The 26,214-nt window shown below is 36.5% G+C and overlaps 1 protein-coding gene across 5 annotated transcripts in view; it reads right to left on the bottom strand.

Moving 5' to 3' along the window:
- The window catches only part of ehbp1l1a (EH domain binding protein 1-like 1a), a 46,972-nt gene extending 21,045 nt beyond the window's left edge, over positions 1-25,927 (bottom strand). For 4 of the 5 annotated variants that reach the window (XM_079810508.1, XM_079810509.1, XM_079810511.1 and 1 more), the window contains exons 1-10: positions 25,575-25,927; positions 13,607-13,664; positions 12,896-12,991; positions 11,063-11,116; positions 10,653-10,831; positions 8,946-9,085; positions 8,517-8,591; positions 7,117-7,365; positions 4,677-4,889; positions 1,753-1,977 (exon numbers count right to left, since the gene is read on the bottom strand). In XM_079810508.1, the coding sequence (XP_079666634.1) occupies positions 1,753-1,977; positions 4,677-4,889; positions 7,117-7,365; positions 8,517-8,591; positions 8,946-9,085; positions 10,653-10,831; positions 11,063-11,116; positions 12,896-12,991; positions 13,607-13,664; positions 25,575-25,678 (1,393 nt within the window). In that variant the 5' untranslated portion in view covers positions 25,679-25,927. The remainder of the gene's footprint in view (positions 1-1,752; positions 1,978-4,676; positions 4,890-7,116; positions 7,366-8,516; positions 8,592-8,945; positions 9,086-10,652; positions 10,832-11,062; positions 11,117-12,895; positions 12,992-13,606; positions 13,665-25,574) is intronic. The other variant, XM_079810510.1, reaches the window with a different exon arrangement.
- Between the last annotated feature and the right edge of the window lie 287 nt (positions 25,928-26,214).

Raw genomic sequence — 26,214 nt, 5'->3', positions numbered from 1 at the left:
ACATATATATCACAGTATACACTACTGTTCAAAAGTATTTTTTTTATTCAGCAAGAATGCATTACAATATTAAAGCTTGTTTCCACCACGGAATAAAACATTTTAAAAGATAATTGTGACTTTTTATCTCCCAATTGCGAGTTATAAAGTCAGAATTGTGAGACTAACTCAGTTATTAAGTTATAAAGTCAGAATTGTGAGACAAACTCAGTTATTAAGTTATAAAGTCAGAATTGCAACTTTATAAAAATCACACTATTCTGACTTTGTAACTCACAATTACAAATCTATATCTCACAAGTCTGAGAAAATAAGTCAGAATTGCGAGTTATAAAGTCAGAATTGTGAGACAAACTCAGTTATTAAGTTATAAAGTCAGAATTGCAACTTTATAAAAATCACACTATTCTGACTTTGTAACTCACAATTACAAATCTATATCTCACAAGTCTGAGAAAATAAGTCAGAATTGCGAGTTATAAAGTCAGAATTGCGAGAAATAAAGTCACGATTGCAATAAAAAAGTCAGAATTATGAGATAAAAAGTTGCAATTACCCTTTTCTCTGCCGGAAACAAGCTTACATATTTAAATGACCAAAAATGACATTAAAAGACAATCTATTTCAAATAAATGCTGTTCTGTTGAACTTTCTATTTATGAAACAATCCTGAAAAAAATGCATCACATAGTTTCCAGAAAAATATCAAGCAGCAAAACTGTTTTCAATATTGATAATGAAATGTTTCTTGAACAGCAAAACAATGAATGTAGCATTGTAATAACTTTTCACAATATTACCATTTTTACTGTATTTTTGATCAAATAAATTAGGCTTGGTGAGCATAAGAGACCTCTTTCAAAAACATACAACATTTGAACAGTAGTGTATCTGGTAAAATAATCTGGCAAAGTCTTCGGAGTATACAACTACAAAAATAGCTTCACAGCTAACACACACATGAACTAAAAACTATGAATCTTTCATTTTGATTTACAAGGGGTCTTTAAAGGGATAATTCACCCAAAAATAGAAATTATCCCATAATTTACTCACCCTCAAGTCATTCTAGGTGTTTATGACATTCTTCTTTCAGACGAACACAATCAGAGTTATATTAAAAATGTCCTGGCTCTTCCAAGCATTATAATGAATTGACAAAAAATGTAAAAAATGTGTACCTTGAATGCAATGTAAGTCGCTCTGGATAAAAGCGTCTGCCAAATGCATAAATGTAAATGTAAATGTAAATGTAAATAATGGCAGTGAATGGCAGCCCAAAATTTGAAGCCCAATAAAGGAACGCGGTCCACCGGCAGCTAGATATTTTACTTCATAAGGTGTTAAATATGGATGTTTTTCTTTACAAAAACCCGTCAATTCACTTCAGAAAGCCTTTATTAACCCCCCGGAGCCGCGTGGAGCAGTTTTATGATGGATGGATGCACTTTTTTTGGGCTTCAAATTTTTGACTGCCATTATAAAGCTTGGAAGAGCCAGGACATTTCTTTATATAACTCAGATTGTGTTCATCTGAAAGAAGAACGTCATATACACCTAGGATGACTTGAGGGTGAGTAAATCATGGGCTAATTTTCATTTTTGGGTGAACTATCCCTTTAACAGCAAATGTGCCTCATTTTAAATCAAATGCTAAGTACTGAATGTGCAAAGTGTGGTTCGAAATGAACTTTAAAATCAAATGGCATCTAATTAAACATTTTGTTAAATACGAACATCTGCCCCATGTACCTGTCTCAGTGGCAGAGGGCATGCTTGAGGGCTTTGTGAGGGCGGAGCCTGGCTCAGCCAATGAGGCGCGATACATTTTTGAGGGCCGTGGTGCAGGGACAGTCATTGAACCCGGAGGGGAGGAGACAGATTCAAAGGAGGAGGGGTCAATAACATAAGGGGAGGAGCGTGAAGAGGGGAAGCTGTGAGGTCTCGAAGTCTTGCTACGAGCAGCAGATAAAGTGGCTAAATCGAGGGAAGAAAAGAATGGGACAGAAAGGAGTAGAATAAAGAAAACAACAACAAATGGAAGCAAGGTGAAGCAGAAACAGTACAGATAAACTTAAAAAAAAAATGTAAGACCAAGTGCAAATAAGCAAAAATATATGACACAGTTAAAGGCACAGTATGTAAGTTTTGGACATTTTACGTGCTGTTTTTTATTATGCATATATGATGCAGTCGGCTGCTGCCGATCCTTTTGTTTTGTTGTTTATGTTTATTTTACGACTAAAGTTCTGTTTAACCCTTTCGAGTCTGCGGTCGCGCCGGCGCGATCGGCTCTCTTTTTTTCTTTTCAGTGCCAAAGAGACTTCGTTTTTTATCATTCAGGCAAGTGTTATGCATCATTATAATCTGTTAAGTTTCTATTTTTTTGTGTACAGTCACAATAAAAACTAAATGTTTTGCTTTTTCAAAAAAAAGAAAACAAACATGATGCGCGATCTGCAGCCTCTCTTTCAAAGACATTCATTCAGATAGTCTTCAGAAAAGGACCTCTAGCTTAGTGAATACCTGTCTCACAAACATGAGACATATGTCAAAAGAAACGCTGAAATGTCAGGTTTTAAACAATGTAAACCAAATCGAAAACAAATATGCTGTGTTTATGTAATCTGGTTGAAAAGTGATAGATGTCAGTCTTTCGCGAGCCACTTCATTATCCGCTAATGCGACCACGCCCACGGAGCACGCGCTCTTTCAGATTAAAATACTCCAGAGTCAACGCCCACACATCAACTCATACAAACACATCAAGTGAAGCGCTGTAACGTTACTTCAGCTACATCGTTTTGAGACGTGTTGAGCTATAGTTCTCCTCATGAAAAGCTGTTCATTTCTTAAAGCAATGGTTTCAGGGCTGATTGTAAGGTAGGCTTTATTCTGTTAAGTTTATTCTGTTAGCATCTGTGAATATTAAACGCACAAAGACCGTTTAAATATGAATCCTGCTGCATGTCATACACGCAAGACTGTTTAGACAAGATTTATTTGGCCTGTTTTGGACAGATTATAATGTGTTTATTGTAAAAGAGCCTAGTGTCACAGCAATAAAGCTTTTATTCACAAATTTCTGCTCAGATGCGATAAATATAGTACCAGTCAAACGTATTTTTCTTCATATTGATGTTTAAATATTATAGCCAAATGTTATTTTTTAAATGTAATATCAAAGTTTGTTTTATCGAGTTAATATCGAGTTTTGTTTTGTAGAAAGTTAATTTTTTTGCTTTGTAGAAAGTGAATTGCTTTCTTTAAAGTGAATTTCGTTTTGTATAAATTGTATCTTAATTTTAATTATTTATTATAACATTTTTTAGCATGAGACTACTTTCAAAAACGAAAAAAATTGTACGAAAAATGTAGATAAAATGCTCTTAGTAATTTTTGTCTTGTTTCTAGTCTAAATATTTAAACATTCTTAAATCAAGATGCATTTACTAGATAAGTATAATTATAATATACATAATAATATAATGTCCTTTGTCCTGCTGCTCTCAGTCACATAGGTAACTGAAGCTCATTCCTTATGCAGCTCATTATGCGGGCTATTATGTTCTTTTGTCCTATCAGGTGATACTCATCATTATTCATTAGATATCACGCCTCCTTGCACACTGGCTTTGTGAAGAAAAACTGTCTTACAATTTTTAAATCAGTGTATTGTTTTATGTGAATGAGTAGGCTCAATGATTCTCACATCAGTTTGAAGCAAAAACTCTTGGCAACAACACCCATGAGTCAAAAGTCTTGTGGACACTTATCTATTGTGTTTTGAAGCCTTAATTAAGGCCATGCATAAACATTTTTCTCCCAAAAATACAAGCATGTACATACATGTTGCTCACATATTATGGTAGCCCAGTTTGTGCTGAATACAGTGTAATTACACTTTTGCCATTAATGTGTTTATAAGCAAATGAAAAAAACACAAATGTCAGAGCATGCCAAAACATCTAAAGGGCCCCAAAAACAGCTCAGACTCCTAGAGTCCGCCTCCTTCCCTGAACGTGAACTTTTTTACAGTTATGTTTGATCACTTAAATAAACATTATTTTATCTCATTCTAATGAAACAGCCACAAATGCTGAATTACAACTCATAATTAAAAAAAATAGTATAGTGGAGAAAATGCTGTACTGCTGTTACTACAAAATAAGCTCTCTCTGATTACGTTATGTTAGCCACTTGACAAAATAGTGTCGTCTCTGAGGCATGAAACAAACATGTTACTCACGGTAAAAAAAAGAAAAAGAGATTCAAACAATAACACTAACCAAGTTGAGCTAGTTATTGTCGATAAAGGTCTCCAAACAGTTGCTCACCTGTCTAATAAAACACATAATAAATTAATATATATTATATATAATATATTAATGTCTTATAAAGATATAAAATCAAGGGTAACGCAGATATGAGGTCATTGATGTGTGACGCAGTGACAAGGTCTGTTACACTGATTAAAATAGCAGATTTCTCTGGATTTAAACATTTAAACATTTGGGATAATGTACGTATACAAATCAACAAAATATATATAGCACTGTTCTAGTGGTTTTTGGATATTTGAACCCAAAATACATATTGTGCCTTTAATGCCAGCAACAAAAACAATTATTTACAAGCTACAGCCACCATCTAGTCTGACATGAAACACTCATTACCTGTCTGGGTTACATCAGGTAGAGGGGTCTGCTGAGGGGATGAGGAGGATTGAGCAGAAGAAGAAGAGGAACAGGAGAAGGGTATGCTAATCCCGGGAAGAAAAGAGTGGGGCCGTGGGAGAGGGACTGCACCGCCCTCAGCAGAGCGACTGCTCTCCAGTAACTCAGAGTTAGCAAGACCTCCAGACGGCCTTTGAGTGACACATACAGCAACTTATAGGAAGAAGGAAAAATGACAGTATGATGGAGAGGTAGGAATTAAAAAAGAGAGTAAAGCTACAGCTTTTTGTAAATCTGTTGATGTGTGTGTTTTAATGAAGGCAAAAACGCTCATTAGATTGAGGTAAATGAGGTTCATTAGATCAAGTTGTGACAGGGCGAGAATGGTAAAAGTCAAGAGCTGAATATATAGCTAGTTTGATGAACAAATTCACAGAGTGCTTCAGCAGTTGCTATGGGGATCAGGCTGTTGCTTCATTGAACAGCAGCCGTAAAATTCATTTGCTGTTTTTATGGGGCAGTTTTCCAAGTCAATTAAGACTCCTTTTAATGAACCTAGAAGTCAAGTATATATATAAAAAAAAGAAGTAATTCTATAAATGTTCCACACATGATACCTCTACATAAAAAACACAATAATTTCTAATACATTTCTTGCTTCATTTACAATTGTATGCAGTTATTCATGCAGGAATTTCATATAGATATTCAGCATAAATAAGTGAGTCAAAGTGTAAGATATAAAGTCAAACTGTGAGAAATAAAGTTGAATTTGCAAGATATAGAGAGTTTATGAGATACATTTGGTTCAAAAGTTTTGGGTCAGTAAGATTTTTTTAAAGAAATTAGTACAATGTATTAATTATTTCAATTAATGACAATAAAGACATTTATATTTTAAATAAATGCTGTTCTTTTGTCCTTTATACTTTATATTCAAACAGTCCAAAAATTGATGATAATAAAAATGTTTCTTGAGCACAAAATAAGCATATTAGAATGATTTCTGAAGGATCATGTGACACTGAAGACTGGACTGAAACATTTTGAGTTGCCATCACTGGAATAAATTACATTAATAATAATAATAATTAATAAAAATAATATATATATATATATATATATATATATATATATATATATATATATATATATATATATATATATATATATATATATATATATATATATATATATATATATATATATATATATATATATAACAATATTACTGTTTTTACTGTATTTTTGATTAAACAAATGAAGCCTTTGTGAGCATAAGAGACTTCTTTCAAAAACAATTGTTTACACTTTATTTTAAAGTGTCCTTGTTACACTGTAATTATACATTTAAGTACAGAATAATATTAAATAACTACATGTACTTACTATAGGGTTAGGATTAAGATTAGGCTCGTTTTAGGTTTAGTTGGATGTAATTATGCATAATTTATAGTATATTACTAGAATCTAAAATAATAAAGTGTCACAAAACAATCTTACCAACCCAAAACGTTTAAACTGTGGTGTATAAAGTCATTTTATTGTATTTACTCTATAAGGCGAAAATGTGCTTCCATGTTCTTTAGGTCTAAAACGTTTTGTAATTAATTGCATAACGCACCTGAAAATATGGTAACACTTTAATTTCAAGTAACGTAGCTACATGTTACTACATGTACTTACTATAGTAATAACAGTAAATGATGCTTAATTACAAGTAGCTAACCCTAAACCAAACCCTAACCATAACTCTATAGTAAGTACATGTAGTTAATTAATATTACTCAGTAGTTAACTGAGTAAGTACAATGTAACTACGTCACCTTAAAATAAAGTTTAACAAAAAATATTAATGATGAAAACATGTACTGTAAGCAGTGTTGGGTGTAACTAGTTACTAAGTAATTAGTTACTGTAATTGAATTACTTTTCCCTCTACATTTTTTTTCTGTAATTGAATTACAGTTACTTCTGATGTAATTGAACTAAACATTGTATATAGACAGTAGAACAATTATATATAATACAATAGTAGTGGAATTAACATCAAAATTTAAAGTAACTTTAAAATGCATGTTTTTTTATCTATCTTTCTCACATTTGTAATACTTTGTGAGAATAATTGTTGTTTTATATTATTTATTTGAATGAACTAAAGCAGCCGTTTCATGTCTATCTTTGAATCACTTAGCTAGCCGAGGTTGATATAGGATTTAGAAAGTAATAAGTAATGAAATACTTTTTGGAGAGAGAAATATATACAGTAATCTAATTACTCTACTGAAGATGTAATTAGTAACTAGTAATGAATTACTTTTTTAGAGTAGCTTACCCAACACTGACTGTAAGTGAGTTTGTGGATGATGAGGTATGGACATGTTTGGGCACAGATTTGTGATGGTCTGCTGCATTGCCCCGGGTGGATGAGTGTTTATACCTGAGCCAGTCGGCGGATGGAAGATTTTGGGCAGGGCAGGTGGATGAGCGCGTGTGAATGCAGGTATAGTGAAGGCGTACGGGGAGGGGCGTGTCTGCGGGAGACTGCCGGCAGCACGGAGGGGTTGGACACAGGAAGTGGAGAGGGGCGGGGCAGAAGGGTCAAGAGCGGCGCATGACAGGGGGCGGCACTGGAGAGGAACGTTAGGTGTAATGAAGGAACAGCTCATCCGATCCGGTTCAGAATGAGCTGAGAGAAATGATGATGATGATCATGGAGAGGAACAGACAAAAACAGAGGAAGTAAAAGTGGATGTGTAGTTATTTAAGTAGAGTTAAGAGGTATAGCAGAGAAAAACTATATCCTCAAAGAGGAACTCAAAAGTGAGCAAGGAATAATTCAGAAGAGAAAAAAAATGAGTGAACCCAGGAAGAGATGCAGATCTTGGATAAACTCTCACACTCACACACTTATGAACACTGGTATGCCGAGGTCATGGGAATGGGTTATGCAATTTCACCCACTTTCTGACTCTGACAGATACAAAACAGGCCCAAGAATCCAGTCTACCCAAATGCCGGATAGCAACACCAGTTAGAAAATGCATTGTTTTCTCATAGCTTATTTCTAGTATCTAATTAAAAAAAAGACAACGTGAAATGTTTGAAATGGTTGGTGTGATATTCATAAGCTCTTTAAATGTCAGTTTTTTGGTTTTAGAAGTAGTAACAATATGTGTTTAATATACACAACTAAACTAATATGCACTTAAGTTTAAAAAATAACCCAACTTACAGGGGTGAAATGGTTCTTGTACAAGCACAACATTTATACAAAAATACCCATGGTTTATCTATAAGATATTATAAATATAAAACATAAACAATAAGTAAAGTATATAAAAAAATGTTTCTAATTGTTTATATTTCAATACACTGTAAAAAATTTATTTAAAAAAATCAGTAAAAATAGGGCACAATGTACTGTATAAATATGAAGGCATTTTCCATATTGTTTTTTTTGTTTGTTTTACCTGTATTTTGAATTACTCATTGCATTAGTTTGTGTTTTAAGGGTTAACGGAAATTTCCGTAAAATTACTGGATACTGTCCTGGCAGAAAATTACCAGTACATTTTCCGTTTTTATTTTTTACAGTGTGGAGTATATATATTAGAATATATTAGAATAGATAGATAGAAAGATTATAATAGATTAATTTTTTAATCATTTACCAATTTGTAACCGTCAGGATACAAATTGAGCAGTATAACATTTTAATTTTAACACCCCATAATACTCAATACAATTGAATGTTAGGCCAAAACTAATTCTTGTGTAAAGGAAATGAAATATGAAATCAAGGAGTGGAAAAAGAAGCCAGAGCAGTTGGCAAGCTACCTGTGTCAGAGGGACCTGTGTCTACAGCAGGTCTCCAGGCCTTGTCATGTATTCTCCTAGCAGGAGGAAGAGGAGCTGAGCACAGACCGAAAGACAGAGCGACAGAATGAAAAAGAAAGAAAGAGACCATTTGAGAAAAGAATGAGATTCTATGTTTGTCATTGCCAAAGCTACTTTAAAATCTGAAACACAGCATTAAACTAGAGCAAACATTACAACAACTCGAAACAACCAACAAACGCAGTTCTAAAAAATAGCAAAGAACCACCAAGCTATCTGCCTCCAAGCCAATTCACCTAAAACCAGGAAACAGTGCATAAAAATGTGCAAATAACCCTTTCAGAACAGGAAATGCTGGTTTCTGAACTTGTTTCCAAACTTCTGGTTTTAGCATGTGTGCATAAGACTGTGAGTGTTTGTCAGTATTACCTATCACTGCTGTGGCCATTTTCACTGCCGCACTCAGTCTTTTGTCCTCCTCTTCGTCACTGTCATTGAAGTCATCCAGGTTTCCAATGTCAGACTGCTTCAAACTCATCAGACTCGCCAGACTTTGCATGTCTTCATCACTGAATACACAATACAGAATACAGCCCTTATTAAAGTCACCATGAAATCAAAATTGACCTTTTTTTCAAATTTAATATTGAACTTTTCATTATAAATGATTTATCCGTGCACATTATTTTTTTCATGTGCCCTCGTAATCTTTAATTAAAGGGGTCATGACATGAGAAATCAGATTTGCCTTGATCTTTTGGCATAAAAGAGGTCTTTGTACCATTAAAACATCCTGCAAGTTTCAGAGCTTAAAACGTCCTTTTCATATAAACAAAGCATTTATTCAATCAAGCTCCAAAAAACGGCATGTTTGGTATTGTGGGATCTGTGACGTCACATGGGCATATATATTTTCATATGACTGCCTCCAGAGCAAGACATCGATGAATAGCTCTACATCATCTCACCATAGGCCCCGCCCACTGTCGTTCAGTCGCTTAGCGGCGGACATTTGCCTTCACTGGATGCGAGCGTCACGTCAAAGGCAAATAGAGCCCATTATAATCACTGACGCTGTCTACACTGGATACAGTATACAGATTCAGTTCTGTTTCTGACGTACTCCACACACTTGAGTCTGACAACAGGTAGGGTTGCCACCTTCAGTGTGGCAAAATAAGGGACACCCATTCACGGCCATCATGAGTTACTGGACAGACCCATTGATACCTTTTTTCTATTCAGTCCTATATCTGGAGATAATGCGTTCAAACCTCAAACGGTGGACACGAGCTCGACATGTTTTTAAAAAACCGCGCAAGTGTACAGTGCATGTTCTCGAGACTCGGCGCTATGGCAACAAAGCCGAGTAAACACAATCACGCGCAAATGAACTTTCTACTACTTATTGTGAAATTGATTTCTTTATATTTGCTATTAGTATTCTCCACACTGCAAAATCCTTATGTGTTTATTGAACTATGTGTGGCCCTATGTAAAATACGGGACAAATTTCGGGTCATTTTGCTTGTAAATACGGACGATTCCGTATTTCACAGGACGGGTGGCAACCCTAACAACAGGACAAATGGAAGAGTGAAAGAACGTTCGCTTTAATGCGTCTCATTTAAACCACTAGTTTGCGTCTCTATACAGACTTCAGGAGGATTCAGCGTAGGTAACAAGTGGATGGTTTATTTTAATGGCGTCCCGGATCACGTCAGAGGATTATATGTTTGTTCAGAGCATTTTGTTTTGTAAACGAAGCACAGTGTAATGGAGAGTTTGCAAATAAAATTTGTTGAAAGATGAAGCTATATATATGTATGATATATAGATGAAGTTTTACATATGTTTTTGTGTGCAACTTTAATATAAGTGAACCTCAAGGAAATAATAATTTAAAAAAATCCATTAAATCCCACCCTAAAAAATGTAATCCGGCCCCACATTTTTTCTTGTTCGAGAAGCTGTTTCACTCAGATATAATATGTTGGTTTAACAATAGATCAGTAAAGCAAATAAAATTGTATTTGACACTGTATGTGTGCTTGGACTACTGTCTCTGCATCATTACACAGATCTGGGATCAGAAACACCCCTTCCAAGTGGAGCAATGAAAACATCTGAACTCACGTAGCTTTGCCCTCCTTCAGGAAGACGCAGGACAGGGTGAGTTTGAGCTTGGCATCCAGCACTTTCACAGACAGAGGCTTTAATGTAAGCGCCAGGTCAAACTGAGCCGGGGTGGCACTCGCATACTTCTTCATGTTCACATCCACTGACGCTAAAACTTTTCGGTGGCCCTTCGTTTCCTGTGGATGTTGGGATGAGATGGGGTGGGGTTAGACTGCTTAAAAAGAGAACAGTGTACTGCCAAATGGAGGCTGTCTCTTGATAGGACAAAATATTGCAAAAATGCAATACACATAAATGTGACAACCATAAGCTTATTAAATAGCAACAAAAGAGTCAAAACAGTAATGCTAAAATTGCTAACAGTACCTTTAATAAATGGGGTGAGATTACAAAGTAGACACACTCACATTCTCTATGATAAATGTCCAGTCTTTGTCCTCAAATTCATCTGCATTTGGATCCTATAGGGAAAGTGAAAATTGCTGACGTTGGTTTCATTTCACGTCATGTTTTCAAATGTCAATAATGGACAACAGACATGAATCTGAATATGAATGGTTTACAACTAAACCGAAGTTTATTATTTAAATATTTAAGATTCATCACAAATTACCTTAATTTTACAGAGCACCTAAAGGGACATAGTAATGGAAAAAATGTGAGATGGAAGGGGGGGGGGGGGGGTCTAATTTTCAATGCATTTGCGTTTTCTCGCAAAAGTTTTGCGTTCCTCTGGGAAACCTTGTGTTCGCTCACAAAGAAATTTGCGCTCCCCCCTACTGTGTATAATAATTATGTATATTTGAATACACAAAAAAATATATTTTCATGTATATACACACATAGTATACATCTATTTATATAATTTATATTATATATAAATATAAATATTTAATACATAAATATAAAACAATTCTTAAATATATACACATTCATGTGTGTGTGTGTATTTATATATACACATAATAATTAAACACAGTACACACACATATACAGTATTATGTAAATACAAACTTTTATTTTGGGTGTGATTAATCATTTGACAGCACTAATTTACATAAGTTTTCCTCCCATCTCATATTTCTTTCCATCTCCGTCATATACATTACTGTTCAAATGTTTGGGGTTGGTGAGATTTTTTCATATTTTTGAAAGAGCTCTTTTATGTTCACCAAGACTAGATTTATTTGATTAAAAATACAGTAAAAACAGTAATATAGTGAAATATTATTACAAGTTTATTTAAAATAACCATTTACTGGTTTAATATTTTAAAATGTCATTTATTTCTTTGACGGCATCTTTACGCCAGTCTTCATTGTCACATGATCCTTCAGAAATCATTCTAATCTGCTGATATTGTTACATCCGGAGAACTGGACTGAGAGCAGGCTGTGGCATGGATCTACGTGCAGGGTTTTAATAAAGAAACAAGTAACAAACACAAGGAACAAAAGGTAACTGACAACAGGGACCATAACATTCAACAACTGACAGAGAGCAAATGAAACACAAGGGCTATAAATACACAGGGGCAAACAAGCTTAACCACAGTAACGAGGAAACAAGGATACACCTGTGGAGACTAATCAACATGAAAAACTACAAAGAACTACAAAATAAAGCACAGGAAACACTTCAACGTAAAAGTCCAAGGACAGACACAGAGCATATGTGACAGATTTGATGCTCAAGAAACATTTACTATTATTATCAAAAGTTGAAAACAGCTGTGCTGCTTAAATTTGGGTATAAACTTTTATTTTATTTCAGCATTTATTTGAAATAGGATTTTTTTGTAACAATGTAAAATTCAGTTTAGAATCGAATATGTCCCTGCTGAATAAAAGTTTAAATCTTACTGGCCCCAAACCTTTGATTGGTAGTGTACATGGAATCATTTTTTACATTGTAAAGGCACTCTCCAAGGACGATAACAATAAAGATACAGTTCTAAAAATGGAAAGAATAGCAGAATTCACACCACAGCTATAACGATAACGGCACAGAGAAACAATATCATTGAAATCACATTCAGAATGATTTTCTCCAGCTAGAGAATGATAAAAAACATTGACAGCCAATCAGAATCCATCCTGCTGTAACCAGCTCGAGCTTAAAGGGACAGACAAGCACGTGCTTAGAATAAACAGAACGATAACGTCTGCTGGTGTGGACGCTAATAGTTATCTTTATAGTTATGGTCCTTGGTGTGAACGGGCCCTTAATGCTCGCTGTACCTTAAAGAGAGTGACTGTGATGTCCACGCTCTCAGGAACCTGCCAAACCACAGTCCCCCTGTATGGGTTCTTGATACCCGGTTGCCAGCCATGAAGCTGATGATCACAATGACAATAATGCTATTAACACAGCTGGTGATACCCAAACACATCATGCTTACACAATGAAAAAAACAAAGCAAACAGCAAAATCATGAATAATGTATGAAATGATTTGGGCTTCTATATCAATGCAATCACTCCACTGTATTTGTGAAACGAGCAGAACTATGCGTGTTGAAAGTATAATGACATCCCACTGCCACCAATTGTTTTGTGTGTGCGAGGAGGGAGTATTTCCTTCTGCTGTGTATGCGGTTACTAATCACACAAATACACTGAGAGTTATTTTCCTCTTCTGTAAATTTCATAAAGACTCAATTCAGAGAACACATCCTGACTTTCACTGCAAAATGCTATCTAAACATAATCTCAAACATTATCTGCATCTTTACTGTTTACCGAGTAGCTACTAAAACATTAGCTATTTGAATTGGTTTGGTAGCGCTACCTCGGCTTAATAAATTACACTTGTTACAGTCTTATTAGCATCATTTTGGATATATGGGTCTTGTATATATCGTCAAGAAACCACAGTCATATCTTCATATAGTACTTGAAAGCTATAAATGTGGAAACAGTTACAGTAAAAAACCCACATCCTCCTCTTACCTTGGAGCAGATGCGTCTGTTTCGCCTGATCCAAACCACTCGCAGTTTGTCTGGCTGCCTGTGAATGACAAATAACAAACAATATAACACAGTATTAGTGCAGAAACATAACCTGTTCCACACTGAAATGACATGCAACATACAGTCATTTAGCTTGATTGGTGATCAAGCAACATTGCCTGAAGCTGCACTTCACAAAGAACTGAAATTTGAAATGACACATGAAACAGTGTAAATATAATTAGGGTTTGAAAATTCTCTAGGGAATTGCCTTAAGGAGGTTAAGCATGAAGAAGGGGACTACCGTCATGTGCACTCAGTTTGGTTATTAGGTTACTCATCTGACCCACATACAGGAAACCATTAGCCAGCTTCATTGCATGGAATGCTGGAGCTTCTTCAAGAGTAAAACGCACTGGTTCCTGTTCTAACATGACAACATTGTGTGTAATGTGAGTGAGTGAGTGAGTGAGTGAGTAATCACAGAATTTTTTTTTTTATCTCTACTATTTAAAAAAGTAACTAAAAGACCAATCATGGGATGACGACAAGACAGGCCAGCATCCACCAAATGACACTTAAAGGTAATTCGCCCAAAAACGAAAAATCTGTTATCAATTATTCACCCTGATGTTATTCCTAATCCTTAAGACTTTCGTTCATCTTTGTTTCTTCATTGACAGTCAACGCATCTACCACTTTGTCACTTCAAAGAGATCGTAAAACTAATCCATATGAATGGAGGGGTTTAGTCCAAATTTTCTGAAGAGACTCGATCGCTTTATATGATGAACAGATTGAATTTAGGATTTTATTCACATATAAACATTGATCATCACATATCAGTTATTGTAAACGAAGCTCAAGCATCGGTTAATCGCTTGACGTGCAAGAACCAATGAGGTTCATTCTTGTGTTACGCATCACGTTTGAGCTTCAGCGAGAACCAATGAGGTTCATTCTCGTGTTACGCATCACGTTTGAGCTTCAGCAAGAACCAATGAGGTTCATTCTCGTGTTACGCATCACGTTTGAGCTTCAGCAAGAACCAATGAGGTTCATTCTCGTGTTACGCATCACGTTTGAGCTTCGGCGAGAACCAATGAGGTTCATTCTCGTGTTACGCATCACGTTTGAGCTTCAGCAAGAACCAATGAGGTTCATTCTCGTGTTACGCATCACGTTTGAGCTTCAGCGAGAACCAATGAGGTTCATTCTCGTGTTACGCATCACGTTTGAGCTTCGGCGAGAACCAATGAGGTTCATTCTCGTGTTACGCATCACGTTTGAGCTTCAGCGAGAACCAATGAGGTTCATTCTCGTGTTACGCATCACGTTTGAGCTTCGGCGAGAACCAATGAGGTTCATTCTCGTGTTACGCATCACGTTTGAGCTTCAGCGAGAACCAATGAGGTTCATTCTCGTGTTACGCATCACGTTTGAGCTTCGGCGAGAACCAATGAGGTTCATTCTCGTGTTACGCATCACGTTTGAGCTTCAGCGAGAACCAATGAGGTTCATTCTCGTGTTACGCATCACGTTTGAGCTTCGGCGAGAACCAATGAGGTTCATTCTCGTGTTACGCATCACGTTTGAGCTTCAGCAAGAACCAATGAGGTTCATTCTCGTGTTACGCATCACGTTTGAGCTTCAGCGAGAACCAATGAGGTTCATTCTCGTGTTACGCATCACGTTTGAGCTTCGGCGAGAACCAATGAGGTTCATTCTCGTGTTACGCATCACGTTTGAGCTTCAGCGAGAACCAATGAGGTTCATTCTCGTGTTACGCATCACGTTTGAGCTTCGGCGAGAACCAATGAGGTTCATTCTCGTGTTACGCATCACATTTGAGCTTCAGCAAGAACCAATGAGGTTCATTCTCGTGTTATGCATCACATTTGAGCTTCAGCAAGAACCAATGAGGTTCATTCTCGTGTTACGCATCACGTTTGAGCTTCAGCAAGAACCAATGAGGTTCATTCTCGTGTTATGCATCACATTTGAGCTTCAGCAAGAACCAATGAGGTTCATTCTCGTGTTATGCATCACATTTGAGCTTCAGCAAGAACCAATGAGGTTCATTCTCGTGTTATGCATCACATTTGAGCTTCAGCAAGAACCAATGAGGTTCATTCTCGTGTTACGCATCACGTTTGAGCTTCAGCGAGAACCAATGAGGTTCATTCTCGTGTTACGCATCACGTTTGAGCTTCGGCGAGAACCAATGAGGTTCATTCTCGTGTTACGCATCACGTTTGAGCTTCAGCAAGAACCAATGAGGTTCATTCTCGTGTTACGCATCACGTTTGAGCTTCAGCAAGAACCAATGAGGGTCATTCTCGTGTTATGCATCACATTTGAGCTTCAGCAAGAACCAATGAGGTTCATTCTCGTGTTACGCATCACATTTGAGCTTCAGCGAGAACCAATGAGGTTCATTCTCGTGTTACGCATCACATTTGAGCTTCAGCAAGAACCAATGAGGTTTGTTCTCGCACATCAAGCAAGTACGGTTGAGCTTCGGTTTATGTTCTCTGATCGTTGGCTGTATCTGAAATCACCCACTATACCCTTAAAAAGGGCACTATTTGAAGGGACAGCCATTTGTAGTGGTGTCCGAAACCATATAGACGTAATCGAGTAGACTCTTTCAATACCACAATGCACCGCAATAACGAGTGTACAACCAATATACGCTCAGCGGCTAAAGAATACCCACAATGTTGCATGCCGAATTAATTCCCACGTTTGACCTGAAGATGGCGTCTCATCCATCCATCCATTTTCCAATTTGCTGGTCCAATGTGGAAACTATTTAAATAATACAGGTATAAATTCCTTTTTAATTGATTATTAAATTGTTTAGTTCATGTTTATACATCTTTTTTTTTTTAATTAAACAGCATGCACAAACTATGCAAAAGCGGCAGCCTTTCCGACACACAGTGTCTGAATTCACTCACTCGTTTTCATTCACTCACTCAAGTGGACTATATTACTGGAGTTATGTAGGGAATAGTGAATGATGGTATAGGGGATGATTTCGAACACAGCCCATGTTTACATGTGAAAAAAAGTCTAAATTAAATCTGTTCATCATATAAAGCGATCGAATCTCTACAGACAATTTGGACTAAACCTCTCAATTCATATGGATTAGTTTTATGATCTCTTTATAAACTTTTTGAAGCATCAAAGTGGTAGTTGTGTAGCTGTCAATGGAGGGACAGAAATCTCTCAGATTTCATTAAAAAGATCTTAATTTGTGTTCTGAAGATGAACGAAAGTCAAGTGTTTGGAAACGACATGAGGGTTAATAATTGATGACATTTATTGTTGTGTGTGTGGGTGAACTAAGCCTTTAAAATATGTCCATTCCCTTATTATGGAAAATCACTGCATATAACTGAACAAATAAATTAGATTTAAAATGGCCATATCTTGAGGAAACTTTTAGGATAAAAGAGTTCATTGTACTGAGAAAACATACTGTAATTTTCATCTCAAAACTTTCTCCACAGTTTAAATAGACCATTTATTGAAACAATGCTTCATTCTAACTTTCAGACATCAGACCGATGAATACTTGGCTGCCCACATTTATACGCCAACAATACTTATTCTGTATGATTAAAATCAGAGATTGTTTTCGCACACTTCCTGATGCATACATTTTGCATACATTTTGATGGGAAAAAAACCTTGCTACTAACATTATAAATGGACATCAGGCAAAAATAAAATAGTAAGTATATTGCACCTTAAATTAACAATAGAATATAAGCTTTTAAAAAGAGGAGTGCGAGTTAATTGCAAGCTACCGTGACTGAGGTGTGAGGCGGGTTCCCTTTAAGCGTAGTTGTGGGAAGTATAACCTGAGACTTGCTCTACTTTTCCCCAGTGTGTTTACTGATCTCTCTGTCTCTCTCTCTGAATGGAGGGTGTGGTCTCTCCTTAAACTAACATCATCAGATTAGCTGTTGAACTACGCCATTTACTCATGGACGTATTTTTGGTTCCGTGTGTCTTATTTTAACCACTTTTTACAGTTTTTTGTCAATTACCTTTAAGCTATTTCCCAACAGCAATGCTTGAATACTTGTTTTGAAAACATGACAAAAATGAAAAATGTCTGTTTTGTTCCCATTATTACATGTAATAACACAACAGTACAAGCTATTGACTAACCACACACTATTTATAGGACTGGACGATATTGAAGAAAAATGTGCCATGCGATAACTTGTTCAATAATATGATATTCGATATGCGATACGATATTTATATATTATATATGGGTCGAAGACGAGACGTCACAATTTTGGTGTCCGCATCAAATTATGTTTACAAAAGTAATTTTATATACATAAAAAACATGTTAAATGCAAGTAAACTGTCTACTTTACTATTTCAAATAACTTTTGTCAAAATAAAATGTCCACATTTAGGGGAAATAATGTTCCAAAGTGTAAAATTGTCATTCAGCGTAATGGTCCGGACTTTGATTTTGCCATTACATCTTTAGATAAATGTATAAAATAACAAGTAAAAAAATATATTTGTTTTCTTGGCATTTTCAAATATGTGTTGGCTGTGTTATATTAAAAAGGACTATGTCTTACTTATTTTTTAAGTATTTAAATAACCAGGGGACTTTTGTCCCGAAAATCCAGTTTGTAAGAGATCATTCAGTGTAACAGGATCAAGAAGCCATTCTGAAATCATATAAAAAACAGATTCGACAGTCTGTGACATCATCAAAAGGCCCCCTGAAGACCATGTGGTGCAGCAAAAAAAAAGAAAATTCATTGCTCTTAAATATTTGATAGTTCCACCTTTTCATGGTGTGGTATCCTAAGTTACAAAACCGCACGTCATTCAGTGAAATGCCAAAAAAACATTTATATTGTTAGAATTTTTTAAAAATAAGTAGATGTTGTGAATAATTGTGATTAACTTTACTGGTCAAGCTCACTTTTTGATATAGATGGCCAGCTTATGGCCTGCAATATAAGCTGACGTAGAATTTCGTCATTCAGGGTAATGCTTTTTTCATTCAGTGTAACAGATATATTTATGTAAAAAATTAAACAATATACTTATTCTAACCTGTAATCATTAAAATATATAAAATAATGTGATCATACAAAATTGTATTATATTTTAAATGATTTTCACTTCATTACAAAAACTTCTTGCTGGCAAATAGGTAAACCTAGTGGTTTGAAGGATAGTGGCAAAGTATAAAGATTTACAAATTACAATTAATTAGTATTTGTGGGCTGGACTTTGATACTTAAATAGAGTCTTTTAATATGCCATCAAATGATTCCTGTTTTAAATATGCCTAATAAGATTTTCTGATACATAAATATTGTTACACTGAATGACATTTTAGTGGGTGTCTTCTGTAAATCATGGTAAAAAATGTGTGATAGTCATTATTTTTTGCTAAGAAAATATAAAATTAAACAGGACACATTCTAATGTACAGGAAAAAACTAAATTTAAAGCTGTATTACACATTTATTTTTTTGATGCTTGAAAACCCCTATTTCGTCTTTGACCCATATACACTGATCAGGCATAACATTATGACCAGGTGAAGTGAATAACACTGATTATCTTTTCATCACAGCACCTGTTAGTGGTGAACATTTTGTCCTCAAAGTTGATGTTTTAGAAGCAGGAAAAATGGGAAAGCGTAAGGATTTGAGCGAGTTTGATATGGTTCAGACGACGGCTAGACGACTGGGTCAGAGCATCTCCAAAACTGCAGCTCTTGTGGGCTGTTCCCGGTCTGCAGTGGTCAGTCTCTATAAAAAGTGGTCCAAGGAAGGAACAGTGGTGAACCGGTGACAGGGACATGGGCGGCCAAGGCTCATTAATGCACGTGGGGAGCGAAAGCTGGCCTGTGTGGTCCGATCAAGCAGACGAGCTACTGTAGCTGAAATTGCTCAAGAAGTTAATGCTGGTTCTGAAAGAAAAGTGTCAGAATATACAGTGCATCACAGTTTGTTGCTTATGGGGCTGCATAGCCGCAGACCAGTCAGGGTGCCCATGCTGACCCCTGTCCCCCGCCGAAAGCACCAACTTTGGCATGTGAGCATCAGAACTGGACCACTGAGCAATGGAAGAAGGTGGCCCGGTCTGACGAATCATGATTTCTTTTACATCACGTGGATGGCCATCACGTGGTGTGCGTCGCTTACCTGGGGAACACAGGATGCACTATGGCAAGCCGGCGGAGGCAGTGTGATGCTTTGGGCAATGTTCTGCTGGGAAACTTTGGGTCCTGCCATCCATGATGTGGATGTTACTTTGACACGTACCACCTACCTAAGCATTGTTGCAGACCTTGTACACCCTTTCATGGAAACGGTATTCCCTGGTGGCTGTGGCCTCTTTCAGCAGGATAAGAAAGCCACAAAGCAAAAATGGTTCAGGAATGGTTTGAGGTGTTGACTTGGCCTCTAAATTCCCCAGATCTCAATCCAAACGAGCATCTGTGGGATGTGCTGACCAAACAAGTCCGATCCATGGAGGCCCCACCTCGCAACTTACAGGACTTAAAGGATCTGCTGCTAACATCTTTTGTGCCAGATACCACAGCACACCTTCAGGGGTCTAGTGGAGTCCATGCCTCGATGGGTCAGGGCTGTTTTGGCAGCAAAAGAGGGACCAACACAATATTAGGAAGGTGGTAATAATATTATGCCTGATCAGTGTATATGTTTCACATTCTTTCTGAGAAATGTGAAAGCAGTTCAAATAGACCATTAACTGAAACAATGCTTCATTCTATTCTTCCACAGCTTTCAGACATCAGACAGATGAATACATTTAAACGTCAACAGTACCGATTCTATATGATTATAATCAGAGTGTGACATTATTTTTGCATAATTCCTGATGTATAGTTTTTTGCATACGTTTATACATTTTCCTCATGGAAGTGGTTTTATTTCCAGTGTGTCATTTTAACCACTTTTCCTGTATTGTTTTGTTTTTTGCCAATGACCTTTAAGCTATTTCTCAACAGCAATGCTCCAATACTTGTGTTAGAATATTCCAGCTAGACGCTTAGCAACAGACAACCAATCGCGTACTCATATTTGTGTACTTTGGACAGTCACGGTAACACTGCGCATTTTATATAAACAGTAAATTCAGCGTTTGAGAGGAAAAATGTCAAATGCTGACATTAAATATCCATTCAGTATAAACTCAGTCGACAATACGAAAATGCGCAATGCTAGAATTTTTTTGTAAACAGGTCGCATGCTGCGTTTATCCAATCAATGACACCGCAAATATGCAAATAAGAACGTTAACCCAGGGTTTAGGAATGTGTAGTGTGAAACGTCAGCTTATGAATATCCAGGTTCAATTGTTAACCCTGGGTAAATTATGAGCAGGGGGAACATGAAGCCAGATAACCCAGGATTCCGTTTACCCGGGGTTTAGAATGACCCAGGGTTAGCCATTTCATGTCTGAAAAGATCTTGTGTGTGTATTTGACAGTTCGAGTGCAACAAGCCGCGGAAAAGAACTGAATTCGGGATCTCACGCTGTCTAAGAGGTGGCTTTCTGTGCGCGCACTTCAGATGTGACAGCACGAGTCCCGCAATGAGTGGTTTTCTGCAGCTTATTGCGCTTAATAACTCTTTTTAACATCAACTAAATCACACGCAAGTAAGTCACGTACCCAGTCTATTCTCTGCTATATGCGTCAACCTTTAACCTTTTGAAGTAGCCTATTAAAATCATTCAGATATTTCTATATATTGTGCAGTATTAATACATACAGATGACTAAGCAGTTACTCAAATCTCATATCATCCAGGCTATTATAATCTTGGGATATAAACTACATGATGTGCCTTAAAGGGTTAGTTCACCCAAAAATGAAATTTCTTCCATTAATGACTCACCCCAATGTTGTTCCACGCCCGTAAGACCTCCGTTCATCCTCGGAACACAGTTTAAGATATTTTAGATTTAGTCCGAGGGCTTTCAGTCTTTTGAATGTAAGTGTATGCACACTTTGCTGTCCACGTCCAGAAAGGTAATGAAAACATCATCAAAGTAGTCCATATGTGACATCATTTGGTTAGTTAGACTCTTTTGAAGCGTCGACAATACATTTTGGTCCAAAAATAACAAAAACTAAGACTTTATTAAGCAGTGTCTTCTCTTCCGGTTTTGTTTGAATCCGCGTTCACGACGCCACAGTGACGCTGCTGACGTAAGACGCTGTGACGTGTTATCTGGTGCGATAGCAGATACCAGATAACACGTCACAGCGTCTTACGTCAGCAGCGTCACTGTGGCGTCGTGAACGCAGCAAAGTGTGCATACACTTACATTCAAAGGACTGAAAGCCCTCGGACTAAATCTAAAATATCTTAAACTACATTCCGAGGATGAACGGAGGTCTTACGGGTGTGGAACAACATTGGGGTGAGTCATTAATGGAAGAAATTTCATTTTTGGGTGAACTAACCCTTTAAAGAACCCTTTCCAGACATCCCATGGAGTCCACCTGTAACATCTATCACTCAACAGCACACCAGGAAAAGTGCTGATCCGTCAAATAAAAGGGACATAACGTGCTTCTATAAAATAATTTCCTCCAACTGATGAAAACCAAACGATGGACAGTAGACTGTCTACGCATGTTAACATGGTTTTTAAAGTCATAATAAAGGAAAGGAAAGGTGGAGAGCGAGAATCATGGGCCTCTGGGTCTCGTATTGCAGGTCAGTGTGGGCAGCAGCTGTGTGAATGGATGCAAGAGGCCAAGCGACGTGGTGACAGTCATGGGGTTCACAGAAATAGACAGGGAAATGGCACATGTATTGATATAAGCCTGCTGAAGCGCTGTTCCCCCTCTATAAAACTGCATAAGAAGGGAATCACGTTTTATTGCCACAAACTATTTACACTTCAGTTACTACATGGTGCAAAGCTTAAACTTAGGTGCATAAATGTTACACATATTTTTTATGTAATGTAAAATAATAACACTAAGATTAACTTACAGAGATTCTAAGAGAGTCTTGTAACACTGACCACATTTAACATTCATAGCCGAGTCATTTAACTGATAGAATCAAACAGCTATTCTGAGGTCAGTCATTGAGTCATTAAGTCATGTGACACAGATGACATCATCACAGCAGCTAGTCAAATCTATCCAATCGCCTACATTGTGTTGAATGAAATAGGCTAATATTACTCAGTGTTCCATAAAATACACTATCATCCAAATCTTGAATGATAATCCAAACGCTGGGTCACTTATTCATCATGGATGCATTAAAATGATCAAAAGTGACAGTAAAGACTTCTATTCTACATAATTGCCATTCTTTTGAACTTTCTATTCATCAAATAATCCTAAAAGAAGTATCACGGTCTCCACAAAAAAATTAAGCAGCACATTTATTGAGCAGCAAATCATCATATTAGAATGATTTGTAAAAAAATTCTGAATGATTTCATGATGCTGAAAATTCAGCTTTGACATCACAGGAATAAATTACATTTTAAAATATATTAAAATGGGAAACAGATGTTTTAAATTGTAATATTATTTCACAATATTACTATTTTACTAGTATTATTGTATTTTTTATTCAATAAATGCAGCCTTGGTGAGCAAGAGTGTTCAAAAACTACATTTTACCAAAACAAAAAATTGGAATATAGTGCAAAATATGTCTCAACTGTCAAAAAAAGACAACATGCAGTGTCTCAAAGTGAACTTGCTTCTGCCAATAATAAAGGCCCATCTACAGCATATTATACAATAGCCCTTTATGCTTTCTGGGGCTTGATGCTTAGCTTTCACAAAAATAAAAATAAAATAATAACATCAACATACTTTCTAATCATTCCAGTCATTCCACATACTACAAATTCCCACCTTTCTCTTAACACAGACTGTATGATTAAACGTAGAGTATGGACTTGCACGTGTTTGTGTATAAAGCAAACCCTGGAAACTACTTGCTTGTTGTGGGAAATTATGTTACAGAGAACATTATATGACAAACAATTAATGTGATTTCTTTCCTTACTGTCTCTAACTAAGTAAAAGACAATTTCCTGTCGTTGTTGGAGGATCACATCAATACTCTTTAGAAATATGATTATCCTTCTATAATCATTGTTTTAATGGCATATCGATTACCAAATAAATCCGCCGTCATGATGCTAATGCACATTAAAAGATGTTGATTGTCGGGGTTAACTTTTAGTTTAATAACCTGAATCTGAAACAATCTCAATGCATTTAAGAAATAAAGGACGCTATCACTTTACATCACAAAAAATCCTCTGCATATTAAGTGTCACATGCAAAGGTCATTTTTCACATGCAAAGGTCACCCACTTGTCACACTGACAATCAAAAGTCACTTGAGTGCATTTATGGTCCTAGAAATCTTAAAAATCTTTTGATCTAAAATCATATATTTATATGCTTGAAAATAGTTTTGTAGACAAAAATAAACTGCTCTTAAAGGGATAGTTCACCCAGAAACTAATTTACTCACCTTCAAGTTGTTCCAAACCTGTACGAGTTTCTTCTGTTGAACACAAAAGAAGGTATTTTGAAGAATGTAGGTAACCAAAAAGTTGATGGGACCCATTGACTTCCATAGTATGAAAAAATATATATATACACTTATGGAAGTCAATGGGGTCCATCAACTGTTTGGTTACTCATATTCTTCAAAATATCTTCTTTTGTGTTCAACAGAAGAAATAAATTCATAATGGTTTGGAACAACTTGAGGGAGAGTAAATGATAAAAGAATTTTCATTTTTGGGTGAACTATCCTTTTAATGAACAAATTGGACCGGATAGTAAAGGAAAAACATGTTTACAAGCATCCCACGATGCACTTTATACAGTTGAGAAAATGCATTGCTGAGTGCGAAGAGCTTACGTTTAAACAAAAGCTGGCAAATTTGAAAAAGATCAAATATATGATATTTTTGAAATAGGACATACCAAAAGAAGAAATTAAAAATGGTATATAAAATGATTAATAATAGAGCTCCGGTGTATTTTAACTATTATTTCCTTCAGGTTAATGGGAATTTTACCCATGTAAAATATTATGGATCTTAATCTATAGAGTAAGACATTATATGGTCAATGGTTGTTTAAATATTCAGGTGCAAAGGAGGGGAATAAGTTGCCGTTGGATATCAAAGTGCTAACAGACTGTAATAAGAGTGAAGAGACTGAGAGGTTGTCTTAATGCAAACCAAATTAACCGTCGTCATTAATATTATTATTATTATTATTTTAAATCAAGGACCACCATGGAAACAAGTTAATGTAACTTTATTGTGATATCCTTGTCAGGAAAGTTGTAACACACTGTGTATTGCTACTTTTTGTGTCAAATAAGCTCAAACTCAAAGACTTCCTCATGATTATGTAAATATGCACGGCTGTGGTTAGTGCTCGGAGTTTAATTTATCACCATTTGCAAGAAGACCCTCCCATCTGCAAAAGCACCAAAAGTGCCAGATGAAGCTGGACTGAAGCTGATAATGACTGTCCTTGAAGATGCGCTTCAAGAGGAACTGAAAGTAAACCGAAAGTAGTTTAAGCGAAGGTACTACTAAAGATACGACTCATAACAAAACTCACTATGGCTACTACCAAAACACGCGAAAAAAATATGATTTCCAGAGTAAACAAGCCCTCTGACACTGTTCATTCTCGTGCTTTAACGAGCCACAGCACTCAGTAAACTACACCATGCCTACACTGCACGCGCACGAGCCACGATGTTTATAATGGGAGCGTTGCGTCGATCGCTAAAGTTGTGTTGCAGCTACGTCAGACTTCAAAGAAATGGTAAACATGTGTGATAATGTGTTCATTATGCATTTATAACGACAATGACCACATGACAATGAAAAGAAAACTCGCATTTCTTACCACTTCTTAGTGCACTCTACGGTGAGTTCGTGAAAGGACGCGGCGAACTGAAACTTCGACGCTCTTTTCCCAGCGCGCTGGAGTCTCTTCCAAACCGATGTCATGATTACTGCACTGGTATCAGGCGATTCCTCACAGAAGAGACCAGTCAATTAAAAATACATCGTGGGAATTGCTGTGTCACTTCGCCTAGCCCCGGTGTCTCAGGGAAGGCAGCTCCGCGCGCCACCGCCGCCTCATTCACACATGCTCCAAATGTCAAAGTGAAGGCTGTAGAAGATCAGCGCAGACAGATCAGAGGAAACACAACCACTTGGGTTGAACTGACATATCCTGCACTCCCATGGAAGAGTGGCTGGGAGAACACAAACGCTGTGTCACCATTAGATTATATTCAATACTTTATCCAATTGGACTATTATTTAATTATCCAAGTGCTTTATTATGATAAATAACCTTATTATTGCAGCCTTTTTGATAGTCATAAGGCTGATGTTTTGATTCAACAGTCCATTTACACAAATTGTTTGCTTAGCAGTTGCATTCAAACACCTTATGGACTAGGGAAGTCTGTCCTGCAAACTAAAATTCAGATTTTGGGGAACAGTTAATAACATGTAGGCTAATAATAGGCTATATA

Source organism: Gobio gobio (assembly GCF_949357685.1).
Source record: "Gobio gobio genome assembly, chromosome: 2".
NCBI classification, from domain to species: Eukaryota; Metazoa; Chordata; class Actinopteri; order Cypriniformes; family Gobionidae; genus Gobio; species Gobio gobio.
This window is presented reverse-complemented; position numbering and strand designations above follow the sequence as displayed.